The sequence below is a fragment of the Pleurodeles waltl genome, chromosome 5 (assembly GCF_031143425.1).
Source record: "Pleurodeles waltl isolate 20211129_DDA chromosome 5, aPleWal1.hap1.20221129, whole genome shotgun sequence".
In the NCBI taxonomy this organism is placed as follows: Eukaryota; Metazoa; Chordata; class Amphibia; order Caudata; family Salamandridae; genus Pleurodeles; species Pleurodeles waltl.
In genome coordinates this window covers 996,967,890-996,993,318 of record NC_090444.1, presented here as the reverse complement: position 1 = coordinate 996,993,318, position 25,429 = coordinate 996,967,890, and the positions used below count along the sequence as shown (strand labels likewise).

Here is a 25,429-nt window from a genome sequence, read left to right as displayed (position 1 = left end):
TGTTAGTCTATGAGAGATCTCGGGATCTCTTCAGCGCTGCAGGCAGGCAAGGGGGGGGTTCCTCGGGGAAACCTCCACTTGGGCAAGGGAGAGGGACTCCTGGGGGTCACTTCTCCAGTGAAAGTCCGGTCCTTCAGGTCCTGGGGGCTGCGGGTGCAGGGTCTCTCCCAGGCGTCGGGACTTTAGATTCAAAGAGTCGCGGTCAGGGGAAGCCTCGGGATTCCCTCTGCAGGCGGCGCTGTGGGGGCTCAGGGGGGACAGGTTTTGGTACTCACAGTATCAGAGTAGTCCTGGGGTCCCTCCTGAGGTGTCGGGTCTCCACCAGCCGAGTCGGGGTCGCCGGGTGCAGTGTTGCAAGTCTCACGCTTCTTGCGGGGAGCTTGCAGGGTTCTTTAAAGCTGCTGGAAACAAAGTTGCAGCCTTTCTTGGAGCAGGTCCGCTGTCCTCGGGAGTTTCTTGTCTTTTCGAAGCAGGGGCAGTCCTCAGAGGATGTCGAGGTCGCTGGTCCCTTCGGAAGGCGTCGCTGGAGCAGGATCTTTGGAAGGCAGGAGACAGGCCGGTGAGTTTCTGGAGCCAAGGCAGTTGTCGTCTTCTGGTCTTCCTCTGCAGGGGTTTTCAGCTAGGCAGTCCTTCTTCTTGTAGTTGCAGGAATCTAATTTTCTAGGGTTCAGGGTAGCCCTTAAATACTAAATTTAAGGGCGTGTTTAGGTCTGGGGGGTTAGTAGCCAATGGCTACTAGCCCTGAGGGTGGGTACACCCTCTTTGTGCCTCCTCCCAAGGGGAGGGGGTCACAATCCTAACCCTATTGGGGGAATCCTCCATCTGCAAGATGGAGGATTTCTAAAAGTTAGAGTCACCTCAGCTCAGGACACCTTAGGGGCTGTCCTGACTGGCCAGTGACTCCTCCTTGTTATTCTCATTATTTTCTCCGGCCTTGCCGCCAAAAGTGGGGCCTGGCCGGAGGGGGCGGGCAACTCCACTAGCTGGAGTGTCCTGCTGGGTTGGCACAAAGGAGGTGAGCCTTTGAGGCTCACCGCCAGGTGTGACAATTCCTGCCTGGGAGAGGTGTTAGCATCTCCACCCAGTGCAGGCTTTGTTACTGGCCTCAGAGTGACAAAGGCACTCTCCCCATGGGGCCAGCAACATGTCTCGGTTTGTGGCAGGCTGCTAAAACTAGTCAGCCTACACAGATAGTCGGTTAAGTTTCAGGGGGCACCTCTAAGGTGCCCTCTGTGGTGTATTTTACAATAAAATGTACACTGGCATCAGTGTGCATTTATTGTGCTGAGAAGTTTGATACCAAACTTCCCAGTTTTCAGTGTAGCCATTATGGTGCTGTGGAGTTCGTGTTTGACAGACTCCCAGACCATATACTCTTATGGCTACCCTGCACTTACAATGTCTAAGGTTTTGTTTAGACACTGTAGGGGTACCATGCTCATGCACTGGTACCCTCACCTATGGTATAGTGCACCCTGCCTTAGGGCTGTAAGGCCTGCTAGAGGGGTGGCTTACCTATACTGCATAGGCAGTGAGAGGCTGGCATGGCACCCTGAGGGGAGTGCCATGTCGACTTACTCATTTTGTTCTCACTAGCACACACAAGCTGGCAAGCAGGGTGTCTGTGCTGAGTGAGAGGTCTCCAGGGTGGCATAAGACATGCTGCAGCCCTTAGAGACCTTCCTTGGCATCAGGGCCCTTGGTACTAGAAGTACCAGTTACAAGGGACTTATCTGAATGCCAGGGTGTGCCAATTGTGGATACAATGGTACATTTTAGGTGAAGGAACACTGGTGCTGGGGCCTGGTTAGCAGGGTCCCAGCACACTTCTCAGTCAAGTCAGCATCAGTATCAGGCAAAAAGTGGGGGGTAACTGCAACAGGGAGCCATTTCTTTACACAAGCCCCCCCCAGCCCACAGGCCAGGAGACTCAGCCAACGCTGGAAGAGTCTTCCTAGTCTGTCAGGCGAGGAAGAGTAGAGGAAATGGCTGGTTTGTTGCAGGGCCTACTCTGCCTTACATCCTCCTGTTCAGGTCATTCCCTCTGGGGAACTGACCCACTTCCACAGTGATAGGACCTAGTCTGAACTGCCTCTTGTCTGTGCTTTTTATGTCTTTACCCATTCTCTCTATTTTGAGGTCAGAGGTATCCACCTCTGCTAATCTTATCTTAGCCAGGGTCACCCCTAGCTTACCCAAAGAGGTTACCCAGAGCTGGAGTAACCCCACCATGACCAACAGGGTCAGGGGGCCTAACTTGTTATTTGGCATGGGGTCAGACCACCATGCCAAGGATAGTGCAGCCATAAAGGCTAACACCCAGCAGAGGCCACTGACAGCTGTCAGTGCCCAGAACCACACCTTTAGCTCTTCACCTAAAAGGGAAGGGGCTAAGTTACAGGCTTCTTTGGGTTCAGGTTGCCTGTCTGCTGTATTAGAGTGGGGGGTTACCACATCTTGTAGTAAACACCCTTCTTCCACTCTTTCTTCTGTTAGCTGAGGAGCCACCCACTCAGGTTTAACAGTTGCCTGACTAGCCAGGACTTCTTGTGGGTCAGGTTGGACTTTATCAGGGCCATTTTTGGAGTTCTCCCCTACTGGAGCAGAATCTCCTTGGCTTGCTGTAACCTTGGCTAAAGGTTGTCCACCCTTCCTACTCTGTTTTCTTTTCTTCTTCTTCTGGGGTCTGCTTGCATTTACTGCAGAGGCAGGACTTCCAGAATCCTTGGGAGAGGACTGGCACTGGACCAGTTCCTCTCTTGGGCTCTGACTAACCTCTGGGTAGTCATTTCCAAGGAGACAATCAAGGGGGAGGTCTGTACTGACTACTACCCTTCTCCAGCTAAGAGTGCCACCCACTTCTATGGGCACTAAAGCCACAGGCCTCTTAGTGACCCTGTCTAGGCTAACTCTTACCCTGGCAGTCTCACCTGGGATGTACTGGTTTGAGAGCACCAGCCTGTCATGCACAATAGTGTGACTGGCACAAGTGTCTCTCAGGGCAGTGGTTGGGATTCCATTCACCAGTAGGTGGTGGAAGTGTCTACTTCCCTCTGGAATCTCCAACTCACCTGTTGGGCCCTGTTTCCAGTTGAAGGCTATGAAGACCTCCTCATCTGAGGAGTCATCTCCCATGGCTACACTGGTTACCCCTGGAATCTTGTTCTGGGGTTTGTTTTTGGGACAAGAAGTGTCCTTGGTGTGGTGCCCAGACTGTTTACAGTTGTGGCACCATGCCTTAGTGGCATCCCAGTTCTTACCCTGGTACCCACCTTTGTTTTGGGTTGTGTCTTGGGGCCCACCCACCTGTTCTGGTTTTTGGGGGCCTACAGAGGACTCTTTTTCTTTGTTTCTAGTGTCACCCACTTTCTCCTGGGGAGTTTTTGTAACCCCTTTCTTTTGGTCACCCCCAGTGGAAGTTTTGGTTACCCTAGTCTTGACCCAGTGGTCTGCCTTCTTTCCCAATTCTTGGGGAGAAATTGGACCTAGGTCTACCAGATACTGATGCAACTTTTCATTGAAGCAGTTACTTAAAATGTGTTCTTTCATAAACAAATTATAAAGCCCAACATAGTCACACACTTCATTTCCAGTTAACCAACCATCTAGTGTTTTTACTGAGTAGTCTACAAAATCAACCCAGGTCTGGCTCGAGGATTTTTGAGCCCCCCTGAATCTAATTCTATACTCCTCAGTGGAGAATCCAAAGCCCTCAATCAGGGTACCCTTCATGAGGTCATAAGATTCTGCATCTTTTCCAGAGAGTGTGAGGAGTCTATCCCTACACTTTCCAGTGAACATTTCCCAAAGGAGAGCACCCCAGTGAGATCTGTTTACTTTTCTGGTTACACAAGCCCTCTCAAAAGCTGTGAACCATTTGGTGATGTCATCACCATCTTCATATTTTGTTACAATCCCTTTGGGGATTTTTAGGATGTCAGGAGAATCTCTGACCCTATTTAAGTTGCTGCCACCATCGATGGGACCTAGGCCCATCTCTTTTCTTTCCCTTTCTATGGCTAGGAGCTGCTTTTCCAAAGCCAATCTTTTGACCATCCTGGCTAACAGGGGGTCATCTTCACTGGAGTTATCCTCAGTGATTTCAGAGGTGTTGGTCTCTCCTGTGAGGGAACCAGCATCTCTGACTATTATTTTTGGAGTCAGGGTTTGAGGGACCCTGTTCTCCCTAGATAGGACTGGTAGGGGGGAATTTTCCTCCAAGTCACTATCCTCTTCCTCTGAGTTGCCACCCTCAGAGGGGTTGGCCTTTTCAAACTCTGCCAAAAGCTCCTGGAGCTGTACTTTGGTAGGTTTGGGGCCCATTGCTATTTTCTTTAGTTTACAGAGTGACCTTAGCTCTCTCATCTGTAGATGGAGGTAAGGTGTGGTGTCGAGTTCCACCACATTCACATCTGTGCTAGACATTTTGCTTCTAAAAGTTGGAATACTTTTTAAGAATCTACAACTGGTTCTAGAATCTAATTCAAACTTTTACAAACTTTTAAACTCTAAAAGAAATGCTAAACAGGATCTAACACAAGGCCCTAGCAGGTCTTTTAAGAATTTAGAAAACTTTTCAAATTGCAAAAATCAATTTCTAATGACAATTTTGGAATTTGTCGTGTGATCAGGTATTGGCTGAGTAGTCCAGCAAATGCAAAGTCTTGTACCCCACCGCTGATCCACCAATGTAGGAAGTTGGCTCTGTATGTGCTATTTCAAAGTAAGGAATAGCATGCACAGAGTCCAAGGGTTCCCCTTAGAGGTAAAATAGTGGTAAAAAAGAGATAATACTAATGCTCTATTTTGTGGTAGTGTGGTCGAGCAGTAGGCTTATCCAAGGAGTAGTGTTAAGCATTTGTTGTACATACACATAGACAATAAATGAGGTACACACACTCAGAGACAAATCCAGCCAATAGGTTTTTATATAGAAAAATATCTTTTCTTAGTTTATTTTAAGAACCACAGGTTCAAATTCTACATGTAATATCTCATTCGAAAGGTATTGCAGGTAAGTACTTTAGGAACTTCAAATCATCAAAATTGCATGTATATTTTTCAAGTTATTGACAAATAGCTGTTTTAAAAGTGGACACAGTGCAATTTTCACAGTTCCTAGGGGAGGTAAGTTTTGATTAGTTTTACCAGGTAAGTAAGACACTTACAGGGTTCAGTTCTTGGTCCAAGGTAGCCCACCGTTGGGGGTTCAGAGCAACCCCAAAGTCACCACACCAGCAGCTCAGGGCCGGTCAGGTGCAGAGTTCAAAGTGGTGCCCAAAACACATAGGCTAGAATGGAGAGAAGGGGGTGCCCCGGTTCCGGTCTGCTTGCAGGTAAGTACCCGCGTCTTCGGAGGGCAGACCAGGGGGGTTTTGTAGGGCACCGGGGGGGACACAAGTCCACACAGAAATTTCACCCTCAGCGGCGCGGGGGCGGCCGGGTGCAGTGTAGAAACAAGCGTCGGGTTCGCAATGTTAGTCTATGAGAGATCTCGGGATCTCTTCAGCGCTGCAGGCAGGCAAGGGGGGGGTTCCTCGGGGAAACCTCCACTTGGGCAAGGGAGAGGGACTCCTGGGGGTCACTTCTCCAGTGAAAGTCCGGTCCTTCAGGTCCTGGGGGCTGCGGGTGCAGGGTCTCTCCCAGGCGTCGGGACTTTAGATTCAAAGAGTCGCGGTCAGGGGAAGCCTCGGGATTCCCTCTGCAGGCGGCGCTGTGGGGGCTCAGGGGGGACAGGTTTTGGTACTCACAGTATCAGAGTAGTCCTGGGGTCCCTCCTGAGGTGTCGGGTCTCCACCAGCCGAGTCGGGGTCGCCGGGTGCAGTGTTGCAAGTCTCACGCTTCTTGCGGGGAGCTTGCAGGGTTCTTTAAAGCTGCTGGAAACAAAGTTGCAGCCTTTCTTGGAGCAGGTCCGCTGTCCTCGGGAGTTTCTTGTCTTTTCGAAGCAGGGGCAGTCCTCAGAGGATGTCGAGGTCGCTGGTCCCTTCGGAAGGCGTCGCTGGAGCAGGATCTTTGGAAGGCAGGAGACAGGCCGGTGAGTTTCTGGAGCCAAGGCAGTTGTCGTCTTCTGGTCTTCCTCTGCAGGGGTTTTCAGCTAGGCAGTCCTTCTTCTTGTAGTTGCAGGAATCTAATTTTCTAGGGTTCAGGGTAGCCCTTAAATACTAAATTTAAGGGCGTGTTTAGGTCTGGGGGGTTAGTAGCCAATGGCTACTAGCCCTGAGGGTGGGTACACCCTCTTTGTGCCTCCTCCCAAGGGGAGGGGGTCACAATCCTAACCCTATTGGGGGAATCCTCCATCTGCAAGATGGAGGATTTCTAAAAGTTAGAGTCACCTCAGCTCAGGACACCTTAGGGGCTGTCCTGACTGGCCAGTGACTCCTCCTTGTTATTCTCATTATTTTCTCCGGCCTTGCCGCCAAAAGTGGGGCCTGGCCGGAGGGGGCGGGCAACTCCACTAGCTGGAGTGTCCTGCTGGGTTGGCACAAAGGAGGTGAGCCTTTGAGGCTCACCGCCAGGTGTGACAATTCCTGCCTGGGAGAGGTGTTAGCATCTCCACCCAGTGCAGGCTTTGTTACTGGCCTCAGAGTGACAAAGGCACTCTCCCCATGGGGCCAGCAACATGTCTCGGTTTGTGGCAGGCTGCTAAAACTAGTCAGCCTACACAGATAGTCGGTTAAGTTTCAGGGGGCACCTCTAAGGTGCCCTCTGTGGTGTATTTTACAATAAAATGTACACTGGCATCAGTGTGCATTTATTGTGCTGAGAAGTTTGATACCAAACTTCCCAGTTTTCAGTGTAGCCATTATGGTGCTGTGGAGTTCGTGTTTGACAGACTCCCAGACCATATACTCTTATGGCTACCCTGCACTTACAATGTCTAAGGTTTTGTTTAGACACTGTAGGGGTACCATGCTCATGCACTGGTACCCTCACCTATGGTATAGTGCACCCTGCCTTAGGGCTGTAAGGCCTGCTAGAGGGGTGGCTTACCTATACTGCATAGGCAGTGAGAGGCTGGCATGGCACCCTGAGGGGAGTGCCATGTCGACTTACTCATTTTGTTCTCACTAGCACACACAAGCTGGCAAGCAGGGTGTCTGTGCTGAGTGAGAGGTCTCCAGGGTGGCATAAGACATGCTGCAGCCCTTAGAGACCTTCCTTGGCATCAGGGCCCTTGGTACTAGAAGTACCAGTTACAAGGGACTTATCTGAATGCCAGGGTGTGCCAATTGTGGATACAATGGTACATTTTAGGTGAAGGAACACTGGTGCTGGGGCCTGGTTAGCAGGGTCCCAGCACACTTCTCAGTCAAGTCAGCATCAGTATCAGGCAAAAAGTGGGGGGTAACTGCAACAGGGAGCCATTTCTTTACAACGCCCATCACATTATGACCCACAAATCACCTGGGCGGACATTCAACGGCGGTAAACCATTGGCGGTATCTACCGCCGCGCTCAAAATACACACATACAAACAAAATACCACCACATTGGACAATTCAAACTACACACACCTGACACCCATAAACACACCATACCTACACACCACTATAAAACACGCACCCACATTACCCACAACCCTTTACGAATACAAACCATTGGCACGAGACAGACACCACAACCACAGACAAGACCAGAGCCACACACCAACATCATCTATACACCACCCACGCACCTTACATCACACACCCCAACACATCACCCCACACACCCTCACCCACACAACTCACACAACACCCATGGCACCACAAAGACACCCCAGATTCTCAGAGAAGGAGCTAAGGGTCATGGTGGAAGAAATCATCAGGGTAGAGCCACCGCTATTTGGAGCACAGGTGCAGCAGATATCCATTGCTAGGAAGATGGAGCTATGGTGAAGAATCGTCGACAGGGTCAACGCCGTGGGACAGCACCAAAGAACTAGGGATGACATCAGGAAGTGGTGGAACGACCTATGGGGGAAGGTATGTTCCATTGAAGCAAGACACCAACTCGATGTACAGAGGACTGGTGGTGGACCCCCACCACCTCCCCCACAATTAACAACATGGGAGGAGCAAGTCTTGGCAATCATGCATCCTGAGGGCCTGGCAGGAGTAGGAGGAGGACTGGTCTCTGGTAAGTCAACTCTCCTCCCTGCATGCCATCACATACCCCCACCCTCACCCTCACTTCCATCACTCCACCACCTCCCACACACCCCACCATCACCCATCCCGATGCCAAGCCCTGCATGCACCACCAATGCGTGGACACCACACACAGCCCTGCATGGACACCTATCACTAAAGCATGCACACTAGAGAGAATTAGCTAGCCCACCACATACCAACTCACACAAGTGACCGCTGCCAGGGTGAATACAACCAAAGAGGGCAACCCACTGTTGCACAAAATGTCACACACAGAAACAATAACACTGCATTTACATCTCCACAGGTACTGCAGCCAATGTCAGCGGAGAAGATCTGCCAGCACAATCCAGTCCCCCCACGGAAGAGGCCCACAGTGATGACAGCGACTCTGGTCGCCTGAATCTGGATGACCAACCTGGCCCATCAGGGACCTCTGGACAGTCGGTTACCCAGGCACAGTCACACATCACCACAGAGCCTCCCCCCTCAGGAAACACCACCACAGTACCCACCGAGCATACCCATACCTCTGCCCGCAGGACACGTCAATCAGCAGTGTGTCCACCACTACATAGACCCCAGGGCACACCTCGCCCCCAAGACAATCAGGGACCTTGGGTCAGTGGCACTGGGCACATGGTTCAGGGGACAGAGGCATAGGACAACAGGGACACAGGGAGGACTGCTGTGCGCTAGAGGGAGGACAGGCCCAAGGAACCGACTCTCCAGGAGGAACTCACCAAGATCCTGGGAGCATACCAACATTCCCAGGATATGCTGGGCCAGATCCTGTCCAACAGGCAGGAGAACAGGCGGCTGCAGGAGGGACAGTACCAGGGGATCAGGGAGGACTTGCAGGCCATTAACACCACCATGGTCTCCATTGCAGGGGTGCTGGCAGAAATGGCCAACATTATGATAGTGGCAGTCTCACAACAGCGGGCCCCTGCCACTAGCCAGACATCTGAACAGCCTTCCACCTCCGCTGCTGCTAGTGGACAGGAGGCCCCACCACAGCACCCCTCTCCCTGCAGAAGATGAACCACCCCGCAAACGTTCCCTGCGATACAGGCAGAAGCCAGAGACTATTGGCAAGACCCCCACCAGGAAATGAGACTCTCCTGATTGTCACCCTTGCGTCCCACTCTGTCACCCTGTCCACCTTGAACTGCCATTGCTCCCCTTCCTACGTCCTCTTGGACAATGCTCCTGTGCTACAAATAGACTGGAACAATACCCTGGACTTTCCTCCATCATCACCCCATCCCATTGCACTTGTCCCACTCCTCCTTAGCACTTCAATAAATACCCTTTGAACAAATACAAGTATGGAGTATGTCAAATGATTTAAGTATGTATTCGTTTGACCAGGTTCAAATATTGCAATTCAACTGTACAGTAATGTTCACATACGAAAGACCTGTAGTTGGCTGCGGTGATCACACCAGGAGCGATAGCGGGGTAACAACATCTGCAAAATGAGCTGCCAAAGGGTACAGTGAGTGGACATGGAAGTGGGAAATAACAGCATGCCAGTGACAAAGATAAACAAAAAAAAATTAAATGAAATATGAAGTAACACTATCTTACCTATGTGTCATCGAAAGTATTGTCGAATCATTGCAGTCCTGTTGTCCTCATCTCATCCTCTGCCTCCTCATCCCCACTGTCTACAGGGTCCACTGCTGCCACACAGCCATCTCCAGCCTCCTCCTCCTACAGAAAAAATGCACATTGCATCTCAAGGCAAGGTTGTGCAACATGCAGCATGCCACGATTGTCTGGCAGACCTTCCTGGGTGAGTAGCACAAGGATCCACCTGTTAGATAGAGGCACCGAAACCTGGCCTTCAGGAGGCCAAAGGTACGTTCGATAATCCTTCTTGTACGCCCATGTGCCTCATTGTAACGTTCTTCTGCCCTTGTCCTGGGATTCCTCACAGGGTTCAATAGCCATGAGAGGTTGGGGTAACCAGAGTCACCTGCATATATCAAGGGATAACATTTAGCCACACAGTAACCCATATGGCCCACACCATACCCATACACCAACATCCACTGGGTGGGAACCAGGACTCACCTATTAGCCACACCCTGTGCCTCTGTAGTTGGCCCATCACATTTGGGATACTGCTATTCCTCAGGACAAAGGCATCATGCACCGACCCTGGATACTTGGCACTGACATGGGAGATGTACTGGTCTGCCAGGCACACCATCTGGACATTCATGGAGTGAAAACTCTTTCAATTTCTGTATACCTGTTCATTTTGCCAGTGGGGGACACACATGCAATATGTGTTCCATCAATTGCCCCAGTGATGTTGGGGATATGTCCTATTGCATAGAAGTCAGCCTTCACTGTGACCAAATCCTCCTCCTGGGGGAAAACAATGTAGCTGCACAGGTGTTTAATAAGGGCAGACAACACTCTGGTCAGCACTATTGAGAACATTGGCTGTGACATTCCTGCTGCCAAGCCCACTGTCACTTGGGTAGAACCAGTTGCCAAGAAATGGAGCACAGATAGGACTTGCACAAGAGGGAGGATCCAAGTGGGGTGACAGATTGCAGATATAAGGTCAGGCTCCAATTGGGCACACAGCTACGTGATTGTGGCCGGCCCTGACAAGTCTATAGGTGAGGATAATGCGCCTGCCCTCCATTGTTGCCAAGTCCACCAGGGGTCTGTACATGGGGTATATCTCCATCTTTTATTCATCCGCAGCGGTAGCTATCTAGGGGGCAAAGAGTGAGGAGCCGGTCACAAACTGTACATCGTAGCCACACCAGTATAATGCATGATGTTAATTTTTAATGTATAAGTAACATTTGTCATGTATGTCCAATTGTGAACTGCGGCGCCGTTATAATCCTGGGCCTGACCCCCCCCCCCGAAATGGCATCCACCTGTCCTGTGTGGAGGGACAGGTGGAAGTGAGGTAATTCCGCTGACGCTGTGCGCTGTTGCGGGAGGCGGTCGGGAACCGCCGTGCAACGCCTCATTGGATAATATTGGCCCCTATAGGGTACAGTGGCCAATGGTGATGTACACCGGCGGTGACGGTATGCACCGCCGCAGACATGACCGCCATTTTCTAACTGAACTGCATGCGCTGCTGTGACCTATGTCGGGAATCTACCATAGCTCGTGTGACTGGAGAAAGGGCCCCTGCCGTCACCTCTGCGGAGTTGGAGCGACTGGTTGATTGGGTCCTACCCCAGTACGGACTGCTGCATGGGCCTCCAGACCAACAGGTGAGTACACTGTAAGCACAACGCATGGGGCATGAATGCATGGTGTGGTGTGTGGGAAGGTCTCGTGTAGGGGAGGTTGTTGGATGGCCCCTGGGCGGCAGGCAGCTTGTAGGCTGGGCCCTGTGTGTGCAAATGGCGATGTGAAGTGTTATGGTGGGCCATAAGTGTAACAGGCAGGACGGCCTGACTAATACCTTTCCCTGTGTGTATTTCTCTGTAGGTCAGCGCCCATCAAAAGAAGGGTATATGGCATGCCAAGGACGTACAGACCCTGGGAGTCTACGGCAGGTGGAGCACCCACTGTCGGAAACGGTGGGGGGACCTGAGATGCTGGGCACGGAAGACGGCGGAGGCCCAGCTGGGGATGGCCTCCCAACGAGGAAGGGATGACTGTCGAACCCTGACCCCCCCCGATGTTCTGCATACTGGCGAGGCCTATCCGGTGGTGGATGGGCCCTTGAGGGCATCACAGCAGCCACAAGGGTGTGAGTACAGTTCCCATCACTACAACTTATGCATGGTAGCGGGGTACCCGGGTGGGGGATGTGTGTCAATGGGTGTCCCTAGGCCAGGCTGGACATTGCAGAATAGGTCCCATGTTGGGCAGGGTTCTGATGTGATATCCCTGCTACCTAGCTTGTAAGCATCTACAATTGGGCAGGGCTGTGTGGGTCCCAGGTGTGCTGCAGTTGGCGGGTCCCCATGCCCTGGTGGCTAGCATTCTTACTGGTAGTGCATTGCGTAGTGCCTAGGGCTGTTCCCTGTGTGTGACGGTGGTGTGTACGCCAACGGTGGTGTTGGTGCAGCCATTGACCCAGTGTATCCTTTGTCTCCCCCTCCCCATTTTTGTTTTGTCACCCTGTCCTTATGTGCATTAGCATCATCTGGGGGAGGAGCAGAGGCACCGGCGACGAAGGGAGCTGCATCCCTCAGGACCCAGGAGCCAAAGTTCACCAACGGTGAGGGCACCAGTGGGACGGAGGGCGAGGGGAGCACCACAGTGGAGACTGGAGGGGACAGTTCGGACACAGATACCTCCTCCGATGGAAGCTCCATGGTGGTGGCGGACACTTCTGTGACCACCCCAGCTACAGGTACAGCCGCCACCCCCGTACCAGCATCACCCTCCCAGCAGCCCCTCATTCAGTTGCCCATGCCCGCTCACCCAGGAGGGTGGGCATATCCTTCACCCCAGGCACCTCAGGACCTGCCCCAGTGAGCCCTGCTGCCCTAAGTGAGGAGGCTATTGACCTCCTGAGATCCATCTCTGTAGGGTAGTCAACCATTGTGAATGCCATCCAGGGACTAGCAGCCCAAATGCAACAGACAAATGCATTTCTGGAGGGCATTCACACTGGCTTGGCGGCCCAACAGAGATCAATCCAGGCTCTGGCCTCCTCTCTGATGGCAGCCATTGTCCCTTTTTCCACCCTCCAACTTCCTTTTCCCAATCCCATTCTCCTCAACGTCAGCCTATCCCAAGCACACAGGCAGACAAGCATGCACACAGGACAACACACATGAGTATCACATGCAAACACAAGCACCACACTTCATCCCACAGGCACTCACACAAACACCATCCAGATGCAGACATACCAACATCCACTGCCTCCACTGTGTTCCCCTCCTCCTCCCCCTCCACCTCCCTCCCAGTTGTGTCTACACTCACACATGCATGCACTACACCATCATCCACTTCCAGCATCAGCAGCACACCTAGCAGAACACACACCTCACTCGCCGACACCACCACAGCAGCCATGCACACATCCCCTGTGTCTTCTCCCACTGTGTCTGTCCCCCACTTCCCAAAGTACACAAACGCAAGCACTCAGACACCCAATAGCCATCCACCTCAACCAGCATCCAGCCCATGCACCTGCACCCAAACACAGCAGACAGACACCTCCCACAACCACTCCCTCTTCCTCCACTCCCACACCTTCTCCCTCTTCCCGTCCCAATGTCCCTAGGCAGCTTTTCCTCTCCACCATTGACCTCTTCCCTACCCCTCCCCCCATCCTTCACGTCTGGCCAGGGTGGCAAAAACCCAGACAAGCACCTCAGCCACACAGTCCACGGGCCCAGTGGTCTCCACACACATTCTTGGGGGGAAAGGATCCAGGGCACCAGGCAGCCTCAAGGAAATGGTGCCTGGCCCAAGTGCTGCCCAGAAGGGCAAGGAACCCTCCCCAGCTGCTGCCCTGAAGGGCAGGGTGCCATTCCCAGCTGCTGCTAGGGAGGGCAAGGAGCCTGCCCCAAGTGATGCCAGGAAGGGCAAGGAGTCTGCCCCAAGTGCTGCCCTGAAGGGCAAGAAGCCATCCCCAGCAGCTGCCAAGAAGAGCAAGGAGCCATCCCCAGCTGCTGCCAGGAAGGGCAAGGGGCCTGCACTAGCAGGTAAGAAGAACAAGGGGCCTGGTGCAGGGACACTGTCAGAGCCCCCACCACCAACCATGGTTGTGCAGCCGTCCAAGACTGCAGGGGATGGGCTGGAGCTTTCCCCCACCACCACCAGCAGTATGCTGCCGTCCAAGGCTGCAGGGGATGGGCTGGAGCCTCCCCCATCACCACCAGCAGCAGCAGCCCCACCACCGCCAGCAGTGGGCAACCGTCCTAGGCTGCAGGGGATGGGCTGGAGCTTCCCCCCACAATCACCAGCAGCATCAGCTGCACCACCACTGAGCCGCCGTCACCGCCGGCGGACGGTCTGTAGTCATGCTTTCATGGGCTGTTGTGCAGCCTGGCCCCTGCAAATCCTGTGGGAAGAACATCCAGCTGAGAGACTGTGACTCTGCAGTCCCCAGGATCATGAGCACAGGGCATGATGCCCCTTCCAGAACCAGTGGGTAAGACCCCCACTCACCCCATCCTCCCCAGGAACAAGAGCACAGGACACGATGCCCCCTCCAGAACCAGTGGGCAAGTCACCCACTCATCCCATCCACCCCAGGAACAAGAGTACAGGGCACGATGCCCCCTCCAGAACCAGTGGGCAAGTCACTCACTCACCCCATCCCCCCCCTGGAACAAGAGCACAGGGCACGATGCCCCCTCCAGAGCCAGTGGGCAAGTCACCCACTTGAGAGACTGTGGCCTTGTACTCACCAGGACCAAGCACAGGGCATGTTGCCCCCTCCAGAGCCATTGGGCAAGTCACCCACTTGAGAGACTGTGGCCTTGTACTCCCCAGGACCAAGCACGGGGCATGTTGCCCACTCCAGGACTAGTGGTGTTGTTCCATCTGCCGGCTGATGTGCCCCCTGTCCCCCTGAGGTGCCTGCCTATTTTCCTAATGATGCCCCTGCAGTGTTCTCTCTGTGTTGCTACGGGAGACAAGTGGGGCCTTGGACTTTGTCATGTGGCCCTGTGCCCCACGCACATTGAGGACTGGGCAGTGTCCCTTGAACTGTACATATGTATATACCATTAGATTGAATGTTTGTATTTCTACTGTATTTATATTATTACACTCACTTTCATTTATTCGTGTTGTCCCTGCATTATTCCTGACGGGTATGGGCTAAATATGTTTTATTGCTGCATCTGATTGAGTGTATGGTGTTAGGGGTGGGGGGGGGTCTTATGTGTGTGTGTGTGACTCATTTTCCTCCCCTCCTCCCCTGTGTGCTAGGCGGCTGTACTCACTGTGGTTGTCTTCGCCGTCGTTGGGGTTTATGGTGGGGCAGGACGTAGATTATCATTGGGAATATCTGAAGTTCAGGCTCCATGGTGGAGTGGTTGTTCCCTGTGTCTCAAAAGGTGAGTCCTTTCCCTTCTGTGTTCTGTTTCTGCCAGGCTTTTGATGTCGTTGGTACCGCCCCGGAAAAGGTGGCGGTTTCATGCCTCATAATATGGTGGGTGGAACATTGACTTCTGCCTGGCTGTAGGCGGCTACTGCCGTGGTGCCTGTTGCTACCATCCTGGCGGTCGGTGTGGTAAAGTGGCTGTCTATGGGAGTTCTCACTGCCATGGTCATAATTTGGCGGTAATTACCACCAGCCTGTTGTTGGTATTACCATCAATGTATCACCGACTGCCAGGGTTGTAATGAGGCCCTATATGCCAGCCTGATTATTGGAATATCTGAATCTCAAACACCCCCTGCTTCCCTTCCCCCCAGTCTCTGTGACCATGCTACGCCCCTGAGCTACACAGTAACCCTGTTAATTGTATCACAGGGTTAAAGAATTAATTTGTGAAAGTTTGGGTACAGACACTGCTTTAAATGGGCTGAGTACCGGCACTTCTTACTTTTACCAAGCTCAGTACTGGCACTTCTCCACTTCCAAAGAGAGTACCGGTACTCAGGGTCAGATTGGGATTCCTGTGTGTATTATTTATCTGTGGCGAGTGCCAGATGGGGCCTCAATGGTCTGCTGGAGGCCTGCTGCAAGGGATGTGGGCCTCTGCTCCATCCCCACCCAGATGTAAACTCTCAGGGCCATATTTATACTTTTTGACGCACAACTGCGCCAAATTAGTTGTGCGTCAAAACTTTTACCGCCGGCTAACGCCATTCCAACGCACCATGCGGGCACCTTCTTTATGGAATGACGTTAGCCGGCGCTGCGGACTGGTCTGAGTAAAAAAAATGACTCACACCAGGCAGTGCCGGCGTATGGGAAAATGGGGGTTGTGCGTCAAAAAATGGTGCAAGTCAGGTCTGAGACAAAAATCAGGCCTCAAACCGGACTTGCGCCATTTTTTTTGACGCACAACCCCCATTGACCTGACTCCTGTCTTAGGAAAGACAAGAGTCACGCCCCCTTGCCCAATGGCCATGCCCAGGGGACTTCTGTCCCCTGGGCATGGTTATTGGGCATAGTGGCATGTAGGGTGGCCCAAAATAGGCCCCCCATGCCACTTTAAAAAAAAGTTAAAAAATACTTACCTGAACTTACCTTTACTTCCCTGTGATGGATCCCCCCATCCATGGGTGTCCTCCAGGGGTGGGCGAGGGTGGCAGCGGGTGTCCCTGGGGGGCAGGGGAGGGCACCTCTGGGCTCCTTCCGAGCCCACAGATCCCTTAACGCCTGCCCTGACCCAGGCGTTTAAAAACGGCGCACAACAGGCTGTGTGCCATTTTTTAAGGCCCACCCTCTCCTGTGCGTCAAAATGGCGCTGGGGTATAAATACAGCGCACGGGCCTTAAAGTCATTTTTTTAAAGGGAACACCTACCTTGCATATCATTAACGCAAGGCAGTTTCCCGCTTCCAAAAAATGACGCACATGGTGGAATTTTGACATCCGCGGGGTCGGGCGTCAAAGTATAAATATGGGACAGGGTTTGCGCTGAATGTGCGCCAAAATTTTTGACGCACATTTGGTGCAAACAGAGTATAAATATGCCCCTCATTGTCCTCAACAGCCCCCTGCCTGGCCTCCATGCTGCGTCGTCTTGTTATGGGACACTGGCTGCCCGGGGCACACTGGTGTGTGCAGATTGAATGAGTGGGAGGGGAGAGGGACTAAACATGAGTGGCCACGTTTGAACCAAGGTAAGAAGGTCCATTTTCACCGGGGTCTGACTGTCTTCCCACTGACTCAATTGCCCCTGCAATCCCGCTCTGCCAGCCTGCTGGTACATTTATGAGGTGGTGGAGGTGGCTAAGAGGCCTCCTTCGAGCCGAGGTGAGCTGGGTGGAGGTCTACTGACCTTTCCACCAGAGGACAGCATTGCTCTTCACCTGACCTCTACCCTCTGGACTCTGCACATGTGCTGGACCCTGCAGTAATCATTATCTGCCACTGCAAGCTCTCTGACCGTGTGGCCTTCTGCCCAGGGAAGAGGAGGGAGAAGAAGGTGAAAGGATGTGAAGAGTGAGGGGGTAGAAATAGAAGGAGCAGAGGTGAGTGTAAAGGGAAAAGAGATAGAGAGACAGAGGTAGCGAGTGGGGCTGCAAGAGGAAAAAGAGACAAAGGGAGAGAAGCAGAAGTAAGTGGGGAAGGGATTGAGAGAATAGAGATGTGAATACTAATAGAGATGGTGAAAAGGGAAAGCGACAAAAACAAGAAAGAGAGGTGTGTTTGTATGATAAAAAGTAAGACATAAGAGAGAAAGGGATGAAGCAATGTGTCTCACTGGCTGCGCTTTCCAGAGGCTGTGCAGTTGCTCTACATTCATATTCTGCGAAGCATGCCTTGCACCTGACACTCCGCCTCTTGTGTGTAGCTGCTTATCTGTGGTGTTTTTTTGCAGTGGTGGCCAGTAATTTTAGGAGAGAGGGGAGCGGGCGGGAAGCACACACACACATTCATTCAGACACGCATGCACGCACATCCATTCATTCACAACACTCATCAGCATTCAAACATACTCGTACGCACCAAACATTCATTTAAAAAACACACACACTTACCTTCAGCTCGGAGGTCCCAGGAGGGTTGGGACTGCTGCCTTCCCTCTCTGGCTGACCTCAGAGTGGGATGGAATCAGTGAGACTGCTGACCCCACCCCATTCTGTGACGAGGTGTCACTGAATGACACTTGCACTGGGTGCTTCAGGGCTTAAACCTGAAGCACCCAGGTCGGAGTCAATGGGTGACACTTTCCCACATCACTGAGGGGGAGGGCCTTGAGGTACCTTTGCTGAGGCAAGGAGGTCATGCCCATAGGAGCTGTGTCCTCTTCAGCCCAGCAAAGTTCCGCTCAGGCAGCAAGGAGTCTGTGCAAATTGCACATGTCTCGCTCCTGGCGGCCTGAGCTGAACATGAAGAGTGTCTGACAGGCTGACCTTTGCTCAGCCTGACAGGCACTCTTCATGAAGGGTAAAAGGTGGAGGGGTGGCTCCTCCGCCCTAAAGGACGGGCCGCAGCTGTGTTTTTGTAGAGAATGGATGAGTAGACATTTAAGTCGCTGTCAGACAGCAATTTATGATTCATGTTTGCCAAATCTAAGCACAGACTGTATCAGTAATACCCAATTTAATATTACTAATTTTTCAAACCTTTTGTTTACCAGTATTTAAATTTGTGACGTCCAAGTCTCAGCAGATTTCAGCAGTAGTCACAACTCGTTGAGTCCTCATTCCAGAGTATGTTACTGTTAAGAGAGCCAGGTGCACCTGGGGGAATCTTGGGCTGTTTGGTGTGGCTGAAAGAGCCAGATGGCGATGAGAACCAAGAGCACAACAGAGCTAATTACAACGGTATATCTGCACATGAAAAAAACCATACCTGTGCAAAAACACTGCACCACTACTGCACTAACAAAAGCTATAACCAATGGAATGGGGACCTTTGAGACAACTATCAAGGGCAATGCATGGACAAAAGGCATACTCGATAGAAGCATCCGCGTATCATCAAATCTCACCGCCTCGAACCCCGCCACGCCCCCAGCTCAATGAAAGGAGTACCTGCACTTATTTTTTTCCATTTAAGGCACTAGGTATAGAACATTATATATTTCAAAATGACGGTACTGTTGGCGTGTATTATCATTGCATATAAGTTGACATCTTCTGAATGGTCTGAAAAAAACGTCCAACGTGCCTTGAACACACTGAAATGAATTAATGGAAAGCATACGTTATCAAAGGCCTGATGGCCTGTCCACTAATTCAACATTTTCTTACCAACTAATGCCCCCTCATCCCTATTTATTTGAAACCATACCAGTTCCCACCAAGATTAGCATCGCAGGCGAGCCCTCTTTTTTTTTTATTCAAACCACACTCATAACCAGTGCTTGAAAAGGGTATAGCGAAGTGGAGGCGTAGCATAAAGCACATTTGGCTAGTTTGCCTGACAGCAGGAGATGAAAATGGGGGGCAGAGGCATTATTGACCTTGTTGCCCAGATGTTGCCTTACAATTAAAGGCCGTTAACTACTATGTTCCTTCTGTTTCTATGCCTTCGGCTTTGGGCATTCAACAATCGTCCGTACATTCAGCGGAGGGAATTAGCAGCCGTTAACATTATAAGCACGGGTCAATATCACTTAAGTAATAAATAACATAGAGAAGTAAACGCAATGGCATTAAAAAGTAGTGCCTAAAAGCCACTGAGCCACATAAGCAACTGCATGCATTCCAAGCCTTCTGATTGGCCAAATCATTCTCTTCATTTCCTAAAGGGTGCCAATTATTTGGTCCCTGGAGGAAAACCGTCCGCAAATGTAGTACTATCCCGCGCTGACCAAGACCAAAGTACCTCAACAAACACCTGCGTGCAGGCAAGAAACTGCAAACACAACTGATCTCCGCCAGGCTGGAATAGTGAACTGGCTGAAAAGTGACCTCCATACAATAAAAAACTATTCTAATAGTCTGTACACCAACTGTTCAAAATCCTGAGATTATATATCACTACGTTAAACGACATCCGATTGGCAGTGAGTACAGTAAAAAGGCGGCACGAACTATTATAAAAGCACCAATAAAAAGTGACTTCTGTTTGCTTTTTGGAGCTCTGATTGCCTTAATCTTCAGATTACAGGACGTGCCCGTTGTTAAAACCAGGAGCAAACAAAGTTGTAGACACTTACCCCAAAAATGATCTTCAATTTCTTAAGGGCGTCTTCGGCTTTAGTTAATTCTTTTTCGAAATCCGGGCTTAAAACCATAGAACTACTCATGTTTGGGACTGTGTCTCGTAGACAAAAGCTGCTAGTGCGACTCCGAGAAGTGTTCCGCGGCACTGGAGAGGAGTCTGGATATGTGTAAGATTAGGGCACCGCAGCCCTCCTCACTTCCGTGTCGCGTGTCACCTGTGCCAGCAGGGACGGATCGACAACGCGGTCAGTCGGGCATTGGCCGATGGGCAGGTGTCTCACTGCCCTTTGTAGGCCGGTTTGTTTTTCTCCTTCCCAGCTCACATAGGGCACTAGTCAAGGGAAACAGAGCAGCCTCGCACTGAAAGCCGTGTGAAGTGACAGTTCATTGATCGGTGGATGTGGCCTCTCCTTGACACCCTTCCCTGCTGGGCAATCACCCTGAGGCAATGGTGAGCTGGGGAAAGGTTGATTATGTGCAAGACTCTGCCTCCCTGGGGGCCAGGTGCTGCACTGGGCATACACAGCCCATGAACAATGCTTTTCCTTGCCACCTCGCCCCAAGGCACTTCACATTACCCATGGTGGGTGGGGGAGAGTGGGTTTATCCTGGGGCCTCCTGTGGGGGCCAGGTGATGTTGTGGCCTTGGGCCATCTTGACCTCAGCCCCCAACTTGCTTGCTCCATGGATAGCCCAGCAGCTGTGTTTTGCCTTAATCCCTTCCCCTGCCAGGCCACTGCCCTGAGGCAATAAAGGCCTTGAGTAAAAGAAGGGGCCTCGCTCCTGTGATTTTAAAAGCACCTCCTGTGGTGGTTCCTTGCCTCCAGCTAAATTTCAGACAACAATAAAAATGTCAAGATGCATGATAAATGTTCTTTTTGGAGAGAGATCATAGTTCTGTCTAGTGGAAGTTTTGACTCATCATAAAAGGGTGACTATGTAAAAGGTTTACTATGGCCCTCATTACAACCCTGGCGGTCGGTGATATAGTGGTGGTAATACCACCAACAGGCCACAGTCATAAATATGAAATTATGACCACGCAGGTAACCGCTCAGACAGACAGCCACTTTAACACACTGACCGCCAGGGCGAAATCAACAGGCACCACGGCGGTAACTGCCTACAGCCAGGTGTTCCACCCACTCTATAATGACACACCAATCCGCCACCTTTTCCGGGGCGGTACCAAAGACATCAAAAGCCTGGCGGAAACACTGCACAGAAGGGAAACAACTCACCTTTGGAGACTCAAGGAAGAACCACGCTGCCATGGAGCCCGAGTTGCATGTGTTCCCCATGCTCTTCTACGTTCTGCTCCACTACGAACACCAATGCCGGCGAAGACGACCAAGGTGAGTACTGCTGCCTAGCACACAGGGGAAGGGGGAGGAAAAAGAGAGTGACACACACACCCAACACGCAACACCCCCACCCTCAACACCATACACATAACCAGATGCAGTAACATGACATATTCACCCCATACGCCTCAGGAATAATGCAAGGACAAAATGAATTGATTAAAGTGAGTGTAATAAGATAAAATAGTAAAAATATGTGCATCCAAATCAACAAGTATATACATATTTACAAATGTAGGGACACTGCCCAGTTCTCAATGTCCTTGGGCCACAGGGCCACCTCACATAATCCAAGGCCCCACCTCACTCCTGCAACAACACAGAGAGAACATTGCAGGGGCATCAGGTCGAAAATAGGCAGGCACCTCAGTGGGACGGGGAATGGGGGAGCACCTCAGCCAGAAGATGGTACAACCCCACTGGTCCTGGAAGGGCCAACATGCCCTGTGCTTGGTCCTGGGGAGTGCAAGGCAACAGTCTCTCAAGTGGGCGACTTCCCCACATGCTCTGGAAGGGGCATCGTGCCCTGTGCTTGGTCCTGGGGAGTGCAAGGCCACAGTCTCTCAAGTGGGTGACTTGCCCACATGCTCTAGAGGGGGCAAGATGCCCATTACTCTGTCCTGCGGAGTGCAATACCAGTCTCTTAAGTGGGTGAGTTGCCCACTGGTTCTGGAGGGGGCATTGTGCCCTGTGAGCTTCATCATAGGGAGGATTGGGTGAGTGGATGGCTTCTCCACTAGTTTTGGAGGGGGCTTTGTGCCCAGTGATGCAGATCCTGGGAAGTGCAAGGTCACAATCTCTCACCTGGGTGTCAGATCCACAGGATGTGCAGGGGCCAGGCCGCACAACAGCCCATGGGCGCAGAACTACATACTGTCTGGCGGAGGTGCCGACTGCTCAGTGGTGGCAGTGGTGCTGCTAATGGTGGAGGTGGCAGTGGTGGGGGGAGGCTCCAGCCCTTCCCCTGCAGCCTCGGATGGCTGCCCACTGGGGCTGCTGCTGCTGATGGCGGTGCTGGTGGCGGTGCTGGCAGTGGTGGGGGTAGGCTCCAGCCCATCCCCTGCAGCCTCAGATGTCTGCCCACTGGGGCTTCTGCTTCTGCTGGTGGCAGTGCTGGTGGCGGCGCTTGCAGTGGTGGGAGGAGGATCCAGCCCACCCCCTGCAGCCTCGGACGGCTGCCCACTGGGCCTGCTGCTCTTGGTGGCGGTGCTGGTGATAGTGCTGGCAGTGGTGGGGGAGGCTCCAGCCCATCCCCTGCAGCCTCGGACGGCTGCACCACCATGGTTGGTGGTGGGGGATACGACTGAGTCCCTGCACCGGGTCCCTTGTCTCTACTGCCAACTGTTGCAGGCCCCTTGCCCCTCCTTCCTGCAGCTGAGGCTGCCTCCTTGTCCTTCTGTCCTGCAGCTGGGGCTGCCTCCTTGCCATTCCTTCCTCCAGCTGGGGTTGCCTACTTGCCCTTGTGTCCTGCAGCTGGGGCTGCCTCCTTGCCCTTCCTTTACGCACTTGGGGCTGACTCTTTGCCCTTCCTTGACTCACTTGGGGCTGACTCCTTGCCCTTCCTTGACGCACTTGGGGCTGGCACCCTGTCCGTCTGGCTGGCTGGTGGCCGGGATCCTTTCCCACCTGGAGTAGCTGGGGGCACTTCTGTGCCCATTGACTGGGTGGCTGAGGTGCTTGCCTGGGTTTTGACCACCCTGGCCTGACGTGAGGGATGGGGGGAGGGCTAGGAAAGAGGTCAATGTTGGTGAAGAAAAGTTTCTTAGGGACATTGGGGCAGGAAGCTGGAGATGGTTTGGGAGTGGAGGAATAGGGAGTGGTGGTAGGAGGTGTCAGTCTGCTGTGTTTGGGTGCAGGTGCATGGGCTGGATGCTGTTGTGAGGTGGATGGCTGTTGGGTGTCTGAGTGCTTGCAGTTGTGTACTTTGGGAGGAGGAAGCACAGACACAGTGGGAGAGGACACAGGGGACGTGTGCATGGATGTGGGGGTGGTGACTGCCAGTGAGAGGTGTGTACTGATAGGTGTTTGGATGAGGATGTGGTGCATGCAGGTGTGAGTGTAGACACAACTGAGAGGGAGGTGGGGGACGAGGAGGAGGGGGACACAGTGGAGGTAGTGGATGTTGGTATGTCTGATTCCTGATGTTGTTTGTGTGAGTGCCTGTGGGATGGAGTGTGGTGCTTGTGTTTGCCATGTCCACTCTTGTGTATTGTCCTGGGTACCTGCTCATCTGCCTGTGTGCTTGGGATAGGTAGGGGTTGAGGGGAATGGGATTGGGAAGAGGAAGTTGGAGGGTGGAAACAGGGACAATGGCTGCCATCAGAGAGGAGCCCAGAGCCTGGATTGATCTTGTTGGGCCAGTGTGAATGCCCTCCAGGAATGCATTTGTCTGTTGCATTTGGGCTGCCAGCCCCTGGATGGCATTCACAATGGTTGACTGACCAACAGTGATGACAGCAGGAGGATCGCAGGAGGTCAATAGCCTCCTCACTCAGGGCAGCAGGGCTAACTGGGGCAGGGCCTGAGGTGCCTGGGGTGAAGGAGATGCCCACCCTCCTGGGTGAGCGGGCACAGGAAACTCGCTGAGGGGCTGTTGGGAGGGCGGTGCTGGTACAGGGGGACGGCAGCTGTAGCTGGGGTGGTCACAGAGGTGTCTGCCACCACCAGGGAGCTCCCATCAGAGGAGGTATCCATCTTTGCTGTGGTGCTCCCCTTGCCCTCCGTCCCACTGGTGCCCTCACCCTCGCTGGATTCGGCCTCCTGGGTCCTGTGGGATGCAGCTCCCTCCGTCGCCAGTGCCTCCACTCCTCCGCCAGATGATGCTAATGCACATAAGGACAGGGTGACAAAACAAAAAGGGTGGGCGAAGAGACAAAGGATACACTTGGTCAATGTCACCAACAACACCACCGTTGGTGTACACAACACACTCACACACAGGGAACAGCCCTACGCACTAGGCAATGCAATACCAATCACAATGCTAGTCACCAGCCCATGGATAGGGATACCTAACATCAATAGAAGCATACCTGAATACCCACAGACCCCTGCCCAGTAGTGGATGCCTACTAGCTTGGTTGGAGTACTTTCACATCAGAACCCTCTCCAACATGGGACATACCCTGCGATGCCAGGCCTGGGCTAGGGGCACCCACAGGGCCTACACCCCCACCCGGTTACTACCCCCCCAAGTTGTGTATTAGGGCACTGTACTCACCCCCTTGTGGCTGCTTTGATGCCCCCAAGCGCCAATCCAGCTCCAGATAGGCCACCGCCAGTATGCAGGCCATCAGGGGGGTCAAGGTTGGATGGGCACCCCTTCCTCGTTGGGAGGCCTCCGCGGTCTTCCGTGCCCAGCGTCTTAGGTCCTCCCACCGTTTGCGACAGTGGGTGCTCCACCTGCTGTAGACCCCCAGGGTCCGCACGTCCTTGACGATGGCACGCCTTATACCCTTCTTTTGATGGGAGCTGACCTGCAGGGAAATAGACACAGGGAAAGGTATTAGTCTGACCGGCCTGCCTGTTACACTCATGGCCCACCATGCCCCTTCCTAATCCCATTAGCACAGACATTGCCCACCATACATGCTGCACGCTGCCCAGGGCCCATCCACCAACCCCCCCCCACATGAGGCCTTCACACACAGCACTCCATGAATTCACGGCCCATGCATCGTACTCACGTTGTACTCACCTGTTGGTCTGGAGGCCCATACAGCAGTCGGTTCTGGGGTAGGACCCCATTCACCAGTCGCTCCAACTCCGCCAAGGTGAAGGCAGGGGCCCTTTCTCCAGTAACACGAGCCATGGTCGGTTCCAGACACAGGTCACAGCAGCACATGCAGTGTAGGTTCTCTCCTGTTGAAGGTCAGGTAGCAAGAGAGTGCACAGATAGAAAATGGTGGTCATGTCCATGGCGGAGCGCACAGTCACCGCCATCGTCCATCACCATTGGCCACTGTACCCCATAGGGCTCAATGTTAACCAATGAGGAGTTGCACAGTGGTTCTCGACCACCTCAACGTCAGCGGAATCACCTCATTTCCACCTGTTCCTCCATACAGGACAGGCAGATGCCATTTCAGGGGGGAGTGCAGACCATGGCTCCTAACTGCGTCACAGTACACAAATGCACCATTTGGACCTCTCAAACAAAATACTGTTACAATCA

At 52.6% G+C, this 25,429-nt stretch overlaps 1 protein-coding gene across 1 annotated transcript in view; it reads right to left on the bottom strand.

The window, feature by feature from the left end:
* ENPP3 (ectonucleotide pyrophosphatase/phosphodiesterase 3) overlaps positions 1–20,232 on the bottom strand; it is a 709,815-nt gene extending 689,583 nt beyond the window's left edge. The window contains exon 1 of the mRNA XM_069235161.1: positions 19,885–20,232. Coding sequence (XP_069091262.1) covers positions 19,885–19,974 — 90 coding nt within the window. The 5' untranslated portion in view covers positions 19,975–20,232. The remainder of the gene's footprint in view (positions 1–19,884) is intronic.
* Positions 20,233–25,429: the final 5,197 nt, after the last annotated feature.